Source organism: Pyrus communis, chromosome 5 (genome assembly GCF_963583255.1).
Source record: "Pyrus communis chromosome 5, drPyrComm1.1, whole genome shotgun sequence".
NCBI lineage: Eukaryota > Viridiplantae > Streptophyta > Magnoliopsida > Rosales > Rosaceae > Pyrus > Pyrus communis.
Window position 1 is genome coordinate 7,951,479 of NC_084807.1, and position 15,230 is coordinate 7,966,708.

The following is a 15,230-nucleotide window of genomic DNA, read 5'->3' on the forward strand; positions in this document are numbered from 1 at the left end:
ACGAATCAAAAGCTCGCCTGGGACCAGAGACAAGGTACTAGAAGATGGAACAAAAACCAGTTCCCTTGTAGTCAATGATTCTCATTCATTCGCTCTGATGATTGGAACAAAATGTTGTACAAATTTCGTGGCTCTGGTTTTAGAATTTTAGACAACTCTTGCCATCCACATTACTCTTAAATATACAACTGTTGTGCAAGTATTCTTAGTTACTAAGGCATAGGAAAGTTTTGATTTCATTTTATTGAAATCAGTGTCTCCAATTAATCGAATAAGCAAACATAGCTGCTTCATTCTAATTTCAGAAAATCCAAATCCATGAAAACATGCAACACTCTACTATCTTTATTGACATTACTTTCATCTCCATTTTTTTTTTAGGTTAAAGGTTACAAACAAACGTTGACATAACTTAAAACAGTACGATATATAAGGCAGAGTCTTTGAATGTGAACAACACAATCAACTAAAAGCTAAAAAGCACAAATACATTCTTTCTTTCTTTTTAAAGAAACCTCGACGGTACGAGGGAAAATTTTATTGAATAAAAAAAAACATGTTACACCTAGTCTGGAGGGAGGGGGGGAGGGGGACATAAACCTTACCTCTCAAAATAAAGAGAAAATGAAGAAAAGAAAGCGAAAATACAAGAAAGTAGGGGACATACACTTACATAACGGATAGGAAGAGAAGCAAGAAAACCACAACAGAGAAATTAAACGACAACAACAAATGCATAACAATGTAACAAACTCAATTTCTAGGCACCCCACACCACCACCACCCCCTCCCAGCGCGCCCGCCCCACCCGCGCCCCCCCCCACCACACACACCACTACTCTAAAATTTCCTTATCATTTGTCTGATCGTTCCAACAATCTTAAGAAACAAGTCGGGCCTCCTTGTGATCACAACATCTGCAAGAACTACTCCCACTACCAACCCGCTTCCACATCCGGCCGAAACAATTTTCCAATCAAGCCCCACCCCACCCCACCCCACCCCCCCCCCCCCCACACCACACACACCACAACTCTAAAATTTCCTTATCATTTGTCTGATCGTTCCAACAATCTTAAGAAACAAGTCGGGCCTCCTTGTGATCACAACATCTGCAAGAACTACTCCCACTACCAACCCGCTTCCACATCCGGCCGAAACAATTTTCCAATCAAATTCAAATATTCCTGCTGAGCTAGAATCACCTTCGTCTACGGTTGAAGGTGGAAGTTGAGGGGCCTTAGGATTTCCACATTTCTTTGGCAATGGATCTCCACACAACCCTGGGTTTCCCTCGTATGAAGTAATATTCAATGAAGTAAGCTGGGTTCCTTCTGGTATAGGACCTGTGAGATTGTTGTGCGAGACATTGAAACTACCAAGAAAAGTAAGTTGACTCAGTTGTTGGGGGATCTGTCCAGAGAGCTTGTTTTGTGAAAGGTCCAACGATTCAAGCTTAGTCAAGTTTCCAAAGGATGATGGAATAGAGCCAGTGAGAATGTTGTGGGATAGATTCAGCGAACGAAGCTCCTTAAGATTCCCCATGAATTCTGGAATTTTCCCTTCAAATTTGTTGCTTGAGATATCAAAGGATGCAAATTCTTCTCGGATCTTTGAGTAGTTTTGCTTCAAACCTTTTGTTGCTATTGTGAGTTGGTAATCAACACTGCTAAAAACCGGGAATCCATTGACATCATAACCTACATATGTGCTCATATATGTTGACTTGTTTATAATAATATTTGGAAATATGGATGGAACCGCACCAGTAAAATCATTGTAAGACAAATCAAGAATGCGTAACTTGGGGAAATCGACATTCTTTCTAGACTTTCCAATCACACCGTAAAATCCATTATGGCGCATTGCCAAAAGTTTTAGCTCTAGCAGAGTCCCCAACCAAATGGGAAAAACATCATTGAAACGATTGTTCGACAAAACAAGATACTCAAGCATCACACAATTGGCCAATGACCTCGGCAACTGCCCCTGCAGCTTGTTATGACTCACGTCAATCATTCTCAAAATGCTTCCTTTGTTGTATGTCTGAGGAATAATTCCGTGAAAAGAGTTGTTTCCAAGAAGTAGAAGAATCAGATGATCACTAAAGTTTCCGAGACACTGAGGAAGCATGCCACTCAATTTATTATTCGACAAGTCAAGGTATTGAAGATTTTTCATATTGCAAAGCAACGGTGAGATTTCTCCAGTAAAGTTGTTGTCTGCAGCTGCATATTCTTGCATGGTTGGTGGAGGTATCGGTAGTGATCCATGAAACATGTTGTACGAAAACCTTATACATAAAAGTTTCACCCAAGGAAGGACAAGTGGAGGTTGGTCTGAAATGAAGTTATTAGAAATGTCTAACAATAGCAAAGTTTCTAAGCTTGTATTCCACATCCATTTTGGTACTTGGCCTCGGATTTTGTTTCCAGCAATTTGCAAACGCATCAACCCCTTCTGATATTGTAAGAAGGATGGAAACTCTCCTATGCTGCAATTACTCAATCCAAGAACGGTGAACTGTTTAACTGTTGAATTCAAAATTTTGGATTCAGTGACAAATTCTAAACTGTTCCAGCTTAATTCGAGTTGGGAAAGAGATTGTAGATTTTGAAACATTTGAAACTCAACTACACCACTCAGAGTATTCGAATGTAGATACAAGATCTGAAGGTTTGTGAGATTTGAAAAAGACACAGGAACTAAACCATTTAAACTATTAAAAGAAAAATCTAGGTACTCTAGTTTGCTAAGGTTGCCTAGCCAAGATGGGATTGGACCAGTTAATCGACTCGAACAAATATTAAGTACGGTTAGCTGGGTAAGATTGGACAAGCAATCAGGAATTGGACCTCCAAATTGATTGGTTGAAATGTCTAGATAAGTGAGCTGCCTAAGATTTCCAAGTGAAGATGGGACCAACGCTTTCGAAAAATTGCATTGACACAAATCCAATTTTTCCAGTGAATGAAGGTTTTGAATTGAAGAGGGTATGGTTCCAAAAAAGCCAGTATATGCGACTTTCAGCAAGATGAGAGGACTGCTTTGATTAAATTCAGGAAAATATCCAGTCAATTCTTGGTTGTATCTCACATCAAGAAATTCTAGGTTTGGTAGTTGGAAAATTCTCACTGGAAATTCACCAAACAGGTGACAGTCCCTGAGTTTGAGGGTTGTCAAACATGATAAATTAGCCATGGAATGAGGAATTGCCGAAGATACATTTACTAAACTGAGAGAAAGTACTTCGAGACTAGTTAAGTTTTGAACTAGGCTTCCAAGATCTGATTCTTCAAGTTTCAACAAGGGACGAAACTCATCTTCTTGTAATCTATCAACATCGATATCGACATTGAAAGCTAGATTAAGGTATGTCAACTTGGATAACAGTGAAAGTTCAGAAGGGACTTGACCAGAAAAGACAGAGTAGGAGAGGTCAAGATGAGTAAGGCTTGGAAAATTCCTAATGCTAGTAGGAATTTGAGAGTAATTGAAGTTATTGTCAGAGAGGTTTAACCTCTGAAGATGAACAAGGCGGAAGAGGCTGCTATTGCTGTTGATAGAGCCGTGGAGGCAGCTGCTACCAAGATCTAGGCCAATCACATGACCCGTCTTCTCATCACACTCGACACCTTTCCATGAGCAGCACGTGCTGTTTTCTCCTTCTGCTAGTTTCCATGATGAAACCATTGGATAACCGTCGTTGCTAGAAGCAGATTTGTCAATGATAAAGCCGTCTTTGAATTGCAGCAGGGCGGACTTCTCCTCATCAGGGCAAGATGGATACTGCTTCTGCGAAGAGTAGGAAGAGTTAGCAATAACCACATGATGAAGCAGCAACAAAACTAGTACTAGTTTTGAAACCATGCGAATGGTGGAGATATCAAGTAACCCCATAACAACAATCTTTTGAATTATTTTTGCACTCTTAGCTGTGTATGACAGAAGTGCAGAGTGATATACAACAATTTATAGACTGGCATCGATCAATACAAAATTCTTCCGCAATATAATTTCTGAAACGTGATAGAGACGGGTGTAGTGGGGGACAAGTTGATATGATGCCTTGACTAATGGATGAGAAAATCAAAAGTTAGAAAATCAGCAGCACCATACAAGAAACAAGTCTTGACTTGATGAGAAAAAGAAATACAAACCAATCACAAACTTTGCCAAGATGGCTGCGTATGGCAAAAGAGTACATCGTACCAAACTTAACTCCAGCCTAGTTACATGGTGTATTTATAAAGATACAATTCTTAACAAACATGAAAGCAATCGCGAACGATCCTGAATGATAGGGAACTAATCTTAAGATCATGTGAAACAGAAGGATTTACAAGAATAATATATGCGCCACCACATAGTTTTACGGTCTAATGGTATTCTTCTTCACTTGTAAGTGAGATGTCTTAGGTTCGATTCTCACCAAAGGTGAATTTGAACCAAATTATTGGTAGCCCATTATGAGACTTAGTCCACCCCACCCCTTAGTGTAGATAATAATGTTTGTTCATATATATATATATATGTATGTATGTATGTATGTATGTATGTATGTATGTATGTATATATGCAGAATGACGGGTGTAGATAATAATGTTTGTTAATATATATATATATATATATATATATGTATGTATGTATGTATGTATGCAGAATGGCTGAGTAGGGAAAGAGATCCTCTTTGGATCTATTCCACCAAAGCCCACGGATCAATTGATTCGGACTTTTGAAATTTAATCAAACTGTTAAAATTATTATAACTTTTAAAAGTGGCTTCTGTGTTTAGTTGTTGGATCAAATTTCAAGAGTCTGGATCATTTAATCCGTGGACTTTGGTGGAAGAGATCCAGAGAGGATCTCTTTTTCCACTAAGTAGTACTCAAAAGACAGCACTCGTCATTTCCTTAAACCCACTCACAATTTATTGTTGTAAAATGTTGTTTCTTAAATTTATTCTTCCTTTCTCTTTTTTCGAATAACATTTAATTACCGTCGATACTGCTATAGAATGGCATGCGAATGATGGAGATATCATGTAACCCCATAACAAGAATCTTTTGAAATATTATTTTTTTTGTTTTGTTTTGTTTTGCACTCTTAGCTATGTATGGAGTGCAAAGTGACACAACTATTTATAGACTGGCATCGGTATAAAATTCTTCCGCAAATTAATTTCTAAAAAGTGATAGAGACGGGTGTAACGGGACAAGTGCATCGCATTTCTTCTACATGAGTTCTTGACTAATTGATTCATGAGTTAATTGTTGAAGTCAAGTCTTCAGCTTTTGAGATGGGGTGGAATTAGAAGTTAGACAAATGAGCAGCACCATAAAAGAATTATGTTTTTTTTTTTTTTTTTTTTGCATACACACGTATAGTTTATCTCATGAGTTCCTTCTGTAAGGGTTCATGATATTTGTATTGACACTCCTGTAAGGTTTTATCATATTTGTATGCCTAATTGCAAGACTTATCAACTTTGTATTTGGGTACTGCTAAATGTGTTGGACCTTCGTGCTTGAAATCTTGATTAAATATGGCGACTCCTCATTAATGAAAAGGTTACGTGCTTACAAGAGAAATGACAATTGATGGAAATCAACCTACTCTTAGCCCAAAAGCACTTTCTAATGGCAGAACATGTAAAAAAGATGATGACTCACTAAAGTGCTTTCGGGCAAAGCTTACAACAGTCAAGATAAAATGTCTATAAAAGGAAGGAGAGGCCCCAGAGACAAGGACACTCAACCAATCAAACAAACAAATATACAAACTCTGCTCTCAAGCCAGATTTGCATCTAAAAGCTGTAATCAGCCCAGATCTCAATCATTTCCAGGATCATTCCCTACGAAGCCATCTTTTGTCTAGTTTAAAGCTCTGCTATCACCCTTAGTGGCATAGTATCGATTCTCTCATGCAAACTTGTTTACCATCCGTCTCTTTTAAACATAAACCTCTGTAATCACAAAGAGAAGAGACTGCAAGACGTTCGACCTTGCCCGACAAGGTGAAATCTTACCCGACTCTCTTTGTTTCGTCTTTCAATTAGTAGATTTGGCATTATGATGTACTACCCAGTATATATTCAAGTTATTTCCAATCATTTGGTAATTAAAAGTTCCATTGATACTCAGATCTTGTTTACTTAGTAGTTTTACTACCATAAAAGCCAAAATGGGGATAAAACTAATGACTTAGTTAGATCTAGATTTCCGCCCTTTAAAGCATACAAGATAATGAACTAAAAGTCCTTGATCTCAAGGCACAGAAAAGAACTTAATGTAGACTTAACCCATCTACGACAATCTTTTGATAACAATAAGTCAGAATAACTTGAGGCGCAAGTAATTGACTTAAACACACTTGTTTTACATCTACCATATTGAGATGGTAGTGGCACGCCTAAGCACTTAGTTAGTTTTGATTGCAAGCCTCAAGGCCTACACTTAAGGCCCCACAAAAACACCTTTCAGAAATAACTCTGTCCTCAGCCTCTCAACATGCAGGAGCCCAACAATCAACCAAAGTGCCAACTCCTCGGGAAGCTGTGTGCTCGAGCCAAGGATCCTCCCCAGCGGAATTCCTGCCCGAATAGGAAGTAGTTCCCCTGGGAATTGACAATGTCTCCCGAATTTCAAAAATTATTGAAGTAAGGAAAAGCTTAAATGTTATGGAGGATATAATAAAAGACCCAGTAGTAGATTTTAATAAAAGATACAGTAGTTGCTTTAAAAACAAATGTGCCAGTTTATACTTCTTCTAACGAAAATATGTTGCTGCCTCCCTTTATTCATCTTATCATTGAACAAGTACAAGAAAGTATCTTCTTTGACATCTCCAAAGCAACAGTAAGAAACAAAAACTGGTGATGAAGTGATGACTCTGCAGCAGAGCTTGACAGAAGTATACATGGGTCAGTTATATCCTGAAGCGACATTAATATGACAAAAGCACCAACTGCATTGGCACCCAAAACCCTGCCACATGTTCTTGAGAATGAGGCTGCGCACAATGTTTCATACAATGAGCCAACAGACGTTCCAATGGTGGCTCAAATTTTGGGTTTTTCGCCTTTTGAGTTTTGTTTCCATGTTGCACAGGGTTCGAGTGATGAGGCTTGCTTCACGTAGTGATCAATGACCTCCTCTTGCTTTTGCTCAATCTCCTTCTCAAAAAACAACAGAAATTACTAATTGCAACGACGGAAAAATCGAGACGAGACGGTGAAAAGTTCAGCAGTGGAAAGCTAGGGATTTGGTGCGTTTGAATTTCGGGGCAGAGATTGAGGAGAAAATAGGGGCTTCGGAGAAAGGATCTTAAGGGTAGAATGATGCATTTTCAGATTCTATTGTGGGCACCTGGCATTCGCATCGAGACATCTCCATAGCTTAACCGTCATGCCGTATAATATTTATTAAAATAAATGAATAATATAATCTGACCGAATTTGGTCCGGTAATATTAACACGTAATATGATGTTACATGTCATATTAAAAAATAAGGTTAAATTAATAAAAAAATTCAAATGAAAAACGTAAATGAGATCAAAGAATCCAATAATAAAGATTATGATTCTAAAAGACGTTAGGTGTCAGTCGGACGGCTGGTTAGGGCTTCGGCAGGAGTCCAGGCGAATTAAACGGATTTAAATAAATTTGTTACATATCATATAAATAAATGTCTATTTACATTAAAACTTGCATTTTCCTTAATTCTTTTATTGATAAAGATTTGTTCCGTTAATAAACAGTATAAAAAATTCATTAAGTGACAACTTTTATTTATAGATATTTTTTGGGTTCACTTTGGACCTTACTAGTTTGGTGGTGACAATCCCAAATTGTTCGGAAGCTCATTATTAAAGTTCAATGCAAACATGCTTTATGGGAATTCACTTAAAATCAACCACGTCGTTTGGTTGGGTTATTTTAAAAAGTTTTACTATTCATCATCTTCTTCGTCTCTTCTCGATCGCCGCCGCGCATGCTTTTCTACCTAGATGGCTTAGAAGATTATACGGTTGCAGTTTCAATATTTCTATTAAGACTCAGCTCGGCTGCTGCCCGTCCAACACCGCCTTGCCCACCTAGCCCGCATAGGTCTTGGCTGAACACCGCCGAATGATTTATCCGATTTTTCTAATGATTAGGCCTTAATCGGATCGGCAGTCAGCCGTTGAGCGCGTGCCTAGGCTGATTTTAGAACACTGGTAAAGATTAATCATAAGTAAGATTGTTGTAGCAACCCTTAATAATAGTTTTTTTTATTAATGTAAAAGTCTTAAAAATATAAAAATGTTATAATATTATGAGTCATTCAATGTGTGGATGGCCAACCCACTAAATCCACTCATCCCACTCTACATGTCCTTCCACTAGGAGTTGCCACTGCTTGCTTTTGGTGCTCCTACTTTGCCTATAAATCAAAGAAGAAAAAACACGTAAATTTTGTAGAGGAACCTCGTAAATTTTGTGTCTTGTTTATTTATTCCACTGCACACACCGTCAAATTTACAACACGTTATCAGCACGAGAAGCTCTCGTGTCAGTGGAAAGCACAATGCCACAAATCTTGTCCACCTATGTTGCCTGGAGTCTCACAAATAAGAAAATATTTTCATTTCATCATAAAATATTTGTACTACTGATTTTCTTGAAGTAAATATATATATGTTGTTGTATGACTGTATATCATCCTTTGTAGAAGCAAAAGAGTACAAACTCAAAATTTGTAGAGAATCTGACAGCCATGTAAACAGTCTCGGAACTCCAACTTGCAGACCTCGGATTGAAACACTTTCTTCTTCAAAGTTGCTCGTCCGCGTAGTACCTACAACATATCAAATTTTCAGAAAATTCCAACGGTGTGATCATCATAAATGCCTGAAATACCAAACCAGTTTCCAATTGCCGCAGAAAATTGGACAGGCACCTTATGAGTACCAAAACTCCATTTCGGTAGCTTAGATCGAAATTATTTCTTCATGAAAGTTGTTCAGTATCCTCTTATCCATATCATGCTAAATTTTGACCTAAATATAACTGTTTGATCTTCTCATAAGTTGCAGACACTCCTGGCTCCAAAACTTATGGGAACCGTTTCGATTTTCCCAAAACTCACTGGAGGAGGAATTTCAATTGGAACTTAGTGTTACTATTATTTCCTGGATAACTAAAATGACTTCGAACTGTGAAATAATAATAAAAATAAAAGGGATGAAATAAAAAAAAGTGGCAGACCAAGAAAAAAGCAAAAGATAAGGACTTAATCATTGCATTTTCTGTTTTGGCATATTTATGTGCATGGTGTTGGTTTAAACCCCTATCACAAGTTCTATTTATTTAAAGCAATTTATTTACAGTGGGTAGAATTATTACCCTTTGCTTTAAAGCTTTGATATTTATATGAATGGTGCTGAATCAAAACCCTTGTCACAAACTCTATTTACTTAAAAACAATTTATTTACCATGGTTGGAATTACTGCCTATTGCTTTAATTTATTTATTGTACTTCTTTTTGTTACGATGAGTACATACTAGACCCGAAGTTCCTTGACCATATAAGAACCTGAAGTTTCTTGATCCTCATCACATAAAATGATTAGACCCGAAGTTCCATCATGCAAAAAACATCAGGAATGAAGTCCCTAGATCCTCAAGATCAGACATGAAGTTTCTTGATAAGTACCTTAAGTTTGAAGAGCTGAAATGCCATAACTTAATTGTAATAAAGACCATGAGAATCCCAATTCATAGGCTATTAAATAAGGACCAGAAGTTCCTTGATGTATGATACATTTTCCTGGAGAGTTTACATCTCAAAGTTTTGATGATTATTGCATGTCATTGGGCATCGATGTTGAACACCATGTTCCTCATGTTCATACTCAAAATGATTTAGCAGAAGTATTTATTAAGCGAATGAAATTGATTACTCGTGCTCTGCTCATGAAAACGAGATTGCAAGTTTTCTACATGTGGACATACCATTATAAGTTTCGTTGAGACCACATACCATTATAAGATTGATTCACTATTAAGTTTGGTTGAGACCAGTTACCAACCATCAATATTTCTCAGTACAACTCGTGTTTGGGCACCAGCCAAACATTACACATGTACGAGTTTTTGATCATGTTATCTATGTGCCTATTGCACTGCCACAATGTACTAAAAATGAGGCCTGAAGACAAACTAGTAATTTATGTTGAATTTGATTCACCATCTGTCATTCAACATTTGGAACCCTTAACTGGGATATGTTTACCGCGTGGCTTTGCAGACTATGATTTTGATAAGACAGTTTTCCCACCGTTAGGTGGAGAAAATAACTTTGTTCCAAAAGAATGATGAGAAAATATCATTCTAGAAAAATGATGAGAAAAGACCGTTCCAGAAGAACGAAGAAAATTTGTCTTATTTTGATTCATGAAGCAATCAATATAAAAATGAAGTGAGAATAACTGAATGATGCAACAATATGCAAATCAAATGCCAGATGTATTTAATGATGCAACGAAAGTAATAAAATCACATATACTTGCTGCAAATGTGCCTACATGAATTGATGTTCCTGTTGGACAAAATAATGTGGTCGCAAATCTGTTACACGCCTGAAGCGTGTCAGACCCTTAGATTCAAAAGGTTCAGTACTTCGAAAGAAGAAGAATATGACACTACTGAACTATTGCATTCCCAAAGCATAACTGTTGCATGTCGGAAGCATGACAGTCACCGTATGGATACCTGTCCCAAAAAGGACAATCCGCGGACTTGGGAATGTTGATGTCTCATGCATGAAGCATGATAGATATGTAGTTTCTAATGACTCAACTCCCGGAAGTGAGATTAAAATACCAGCTTTATAACACTCAAGAGGAGGTTATGATCCGCATTCTCTAAATTATGACTATCTTGGAAGAAATAGTGGAATGCCCAATGGATATCCACAGAAATGAAAAGCTTTTATGCATGTGCATGCACATGAGAATATGGGATCAATGATTAATGACAATCGATTGTAATTTTGGTTTTTACAAGTAACTACTAAATTCATCAATGAGTTGTATTGATATTGAGTCACGTTCTTTTGTTCATTGATGAAAGGAAATATTATTTGCCAAAAATGGAGAAAGGCAATTCTATTACAATCTTGTAAGAACGTGGAAAAATGGACCTATATATGTGTATATAATACAAATAGCCAAAAGATATTGAACCAAATGAGGTTACATATGGGCATTTGTAATACAGTGAATTACACTCACATGATATGACACAAGGTTACTAATTGAAACCTGAAATTATGCTTTTGTAAACAAGTTCATATGAATGGAGAATTATATACGAAGGGTTATGAGTCGCCCACATCATATCTCCATAAGCAAATCCCTCAAATATACATGGAAGTAAGTTGCTCTGTATAAATTCCAAAGGAAAATGTGTCATGAAGTGTAGAAAATCCCTAAAGGATTCAGATTGCTTGAAGAAAACCCAGGAAGGGTAAAACATAAAATATGTACTTAAATACCAATGGATGATATAAATTGCCTTAGTGAGTACTATCATTATGATATTGTTGAAACATACTAAAATCTCTTGCAAGAGTCGATAATATTAGATTTAGACTCCTGAAGAGTCTAGAAAGTTTATAAAGTGTTGAGAGAGATATTGTCTCGAACTGCAGAATCGAACAATATGCCAACACGAATCTTATCCATGATGTTTATAAAGAATCATATGAATTGAAGATTATGAGTTGAATACTCAAATTATTTAGACATTAAGAATGATCATTTATCTTAGTGAAGGTAAAGATAAATTGATATTTGGTCCAAAAATACCAGATCTTAGTGAATTATATGCTTTATTGTATTTGGCACAATACATTGAATGAAATAAAGATTATCTATTAATATCTCCAAGAAATTACATACACATGAGTTAAAACAACCAAACAGGAAGAAACCTTCACAAAGGTTGCTCATGTGAAGCCTTAGTACTCGGAAGTACCCCAGAAGGGGGAGGCACCAGAGGTTGATTATTTAGAGGCTCAGTACTTGGTGAAACTTCAGACGGCTGAGACAATGGGTGTCTTTGGAATAAAGACTCGAACTCCTAATTGTCATTTTGAGTCTGACCTTCGGATTCCAATAGCTGGTCGAGCTTTATTTTCATGCTCGTTGAGTAATTATTTGCAAGCATATGTAACACTTTATTATCGTGCTTAAGCCCTCTAATCTCTTGTTTAAGACTTGCCACCTCATGCATCAATGATTCAACTTGATGAGTTCGAGCAAGTAGGCGTTGGCCCATATTAGAAACAGAGCCCGCACACTGAATAGTGAGAGCCAAGGAGTCTTGAACGATCGACTCATCAGACCAGTTTGAAAGGATTCTGTTATCCTTGGGAGTGAGAAGATTCCTAGCTACCACTATAGCATTTAGGTCATTCTTCATCACAGAGTCCCCAACCATAAGATGACCATTAGAAGATAAGAAGGACGGGCGCCATATATTATCTTGACGTGGCTCGTCTGTACCACTCCTAAGACTCAAATCTAAGCAAATGTTAGATGAGCAAGCCATTTTTCAGAAATGATGAAGGAAAAATGAGGTCAAATAAAATCTAAGAAGTGCAAAAAGGGGAAATTTTTTCCGGCAACAATTTTTTGAGTGTATCTGAACAAAATTGATATATCTATAAAAGAAGAGGTAACATGGTTACTTGTTCAAAAATCGAAGAGACACCGCTCTTCGAATTTCAAAAGCCATTTTTTTAGGATAAAGTTCGTTAACATATCTCAGACGTAATCTCAGCTTTTGGATGTCACGTGCAACTTTGTCAAAGTTGAAAACGCGTGAATCTTATTGTTCTAATTACACCACAGTACCTGTTATTGGGAAATTCCTATATATGTCGACCTCTATCTTCTATAACAAGGCAGACTTACAAAAATATCTAACTCATCCTCCTCTTCGAGAATGCATCTTCAACAAAGCATCTCGAAATACTCAGTTTTCTTTCTCTCCAAGAATACCTCTTCAAAACAAGTCACACCAAAGCAAAAGTATCTCATATCATCAGGGTTGAAAGCAAGGGTATCTCATATCATGTTTTCTCCCTGTCATTTCCTTTGTCCTTGTTCTCACCTGGAGGATAAGGAGAAAGAGAGCAATCAGTCGCCACATGGAATCAAGCTTCCTATTTGGAACTGATTGCCCAGGACCTTTGCCTGATTGCTTACCTAACATTGTTCTCGAGTAGTCATCTTCAACTGTTGATATGATGTTGGTTTTTGACACCCTGAGAAGTGATGTTCTGAATGACCATTCAAATGTAAGGTTTGCATTCCACTCCTGCATCAGGGGACAAATACTACAAGAGAAGATGTCACACCTGCATGGGGGGAAATTAGGGAAAATACCACTTCTGCAAAGGGAACAGATAAGGCAAGCGAAAATGATACATTGAAGCATGTGGAGACAAGCACAACAAAATATAAGCTGATTCATCCCCGACGGAGCCGAAGATCACTTGTCATGTGGAGCTACTCGTGGTTCCATTTCATTCAAGGACAAGTCCCAAGGATCTTGAAGAAATCACAAGTCCGATTCAAGATCAAGTGTCCACCACCCTTGAATCAAATTTCGCTTCAGATAAAAGGAGTAAATTCCGACCTTTAGAGGAAGTCTAGCAGAAGGCCCTCCAGCCCAGTTCAAGAAATAGCCTGTGGAAAGTCAACAAGTACAATAGATGTGTTACTACTCATCAGGGAAAGCATCCAAAAACAGATCAATGTTTTAACGAGTTAATCGAAGCCTTATGACCATCCAATGGGGGGTGTTATAATATTATGAGCCATTCAATGTGTGGATGGCCAACCCACTACATCCCACTCATCCCACTCATCCCACTATATATGTCCTTCCACTCGGAGCTGCCACTGCTTGCTTTTGGTGCTCCTGCTTTGATTATAAATCAAAGAAGAAAAAATGGAAGAGAGAAGCCAAAAGGCTCATGGCAGAGAGAAGAAAAGACGGAAAAGAGAAGCCAGAAGGCTCATGACAGAGAGAAGAAAAAGAGAGGAGAGAATAGAGAGAGTTATCTTTGTAATCTTATTATTTCAGATTATAATGAAAGCACCACTACTGCCCTGAGGACGTACTCCAGTCACATTAACTGTAGAGGAACTTAGTAAATTTTGTGTCTTATTTATTTATTCCACTGCACACACCGTCAATTTTACAAAATACACACACACACACACACACAAAGGAAAACTAATGAAAATGGCTTAAAGACTTTGAATTTTATCGATAAAGGCAAAATATTGGGTAAAGTGAATAGTACCAGGTTTGACTTTTTAGTGTAAAGATGTGGTTTTTCGTTAAAACTCCTTATATACAAACGCTCGACAAAAATTTATATATATATATATATATACACACACACATATATATACAAACGCTTGTAAAAACAAGCTTTATGTTGTAGTCCTATTAAATTAGAAATGTGATTGTGTAAATTCTAATATATGTAGGTATTCTTTTGGGATTCTACTATATCTCTTAGACTAGATATTATTCTATTAGAGTTGTTTGTAATCCTATTAGGGTAAGGATTTAACCTTCCCTACTAATACAAATAAAGGCACAATGGGATGAAATAGAACACACCTCACAATTACACATCTCTCTATTCTTTCTCTATGTGTCGTACCTTCTCTCTCTGGCCTCCATAAGTGTTTAGTAAATTATGCCTACAACACGTTATTAGCACGCTCTTGACGTTGCGTTAACAAGAGTTTGATCTTCAATTAGGGAAGTATTATGTTTGAATCATTCTTTTTAGGGAGTTTTAATGAAAAGGGTTTGAGCTAAGTTTAATTTAATAAAAAACCACCCTATACTATTATTTAACCAAAAAGGCTTTATATTTAATCATAAGGAGAAAACTAATCTATATCAAACCCACAAACATTTAACACACATAGGCTGAACTAAAAGCCCAAAACGAAATGATTTTTTTTCCCACATTTACCCTTAACAGCATTGCTATTCTGTCAGCCAATTCTGTTATAGATAAACTTCCCTTTATTTACAAGTATGCTGTTATGCCAGCCAGTTCTTTCTCTCTTTCTTTTTTCTTTTGGCCGTTCGTTCTGTCTTCAGGTTTTGCTTTTTTTTTTTTTTCCTTGTTTTCTTCTTGTCGTCCCC

General features: G+C 37.1%; 1 protein-coding gene across 1 annotated transcript; it reads right to left on the reverse strand.

Moving 5' to 3' along the window:
• Positions 1-1,035: 1,035 nt before the first annotated feature.
• Positions 1,036-3,895, reverse strand: LOC137734234 (receptor-like protein 6). The gene is made up of 2 exons (XM_068473533.1): positions 3,356-3,895; positions 1,036-3,157 (listed from the first exon to the last, which is right to left on the reverse strand). Exons 1-2 carry the CDS (start codon positions 3,868-3,870, stop codon positions 1,036-1,038), a joined length of 2,637 nt encoding a protein of 878 aa, XP_068329634.1. The 5' UTR covers positions 3,871-3,895.
• Between the last annotated feature and the right edge of the window lie 11,335 nt (positions 3,896-15,230).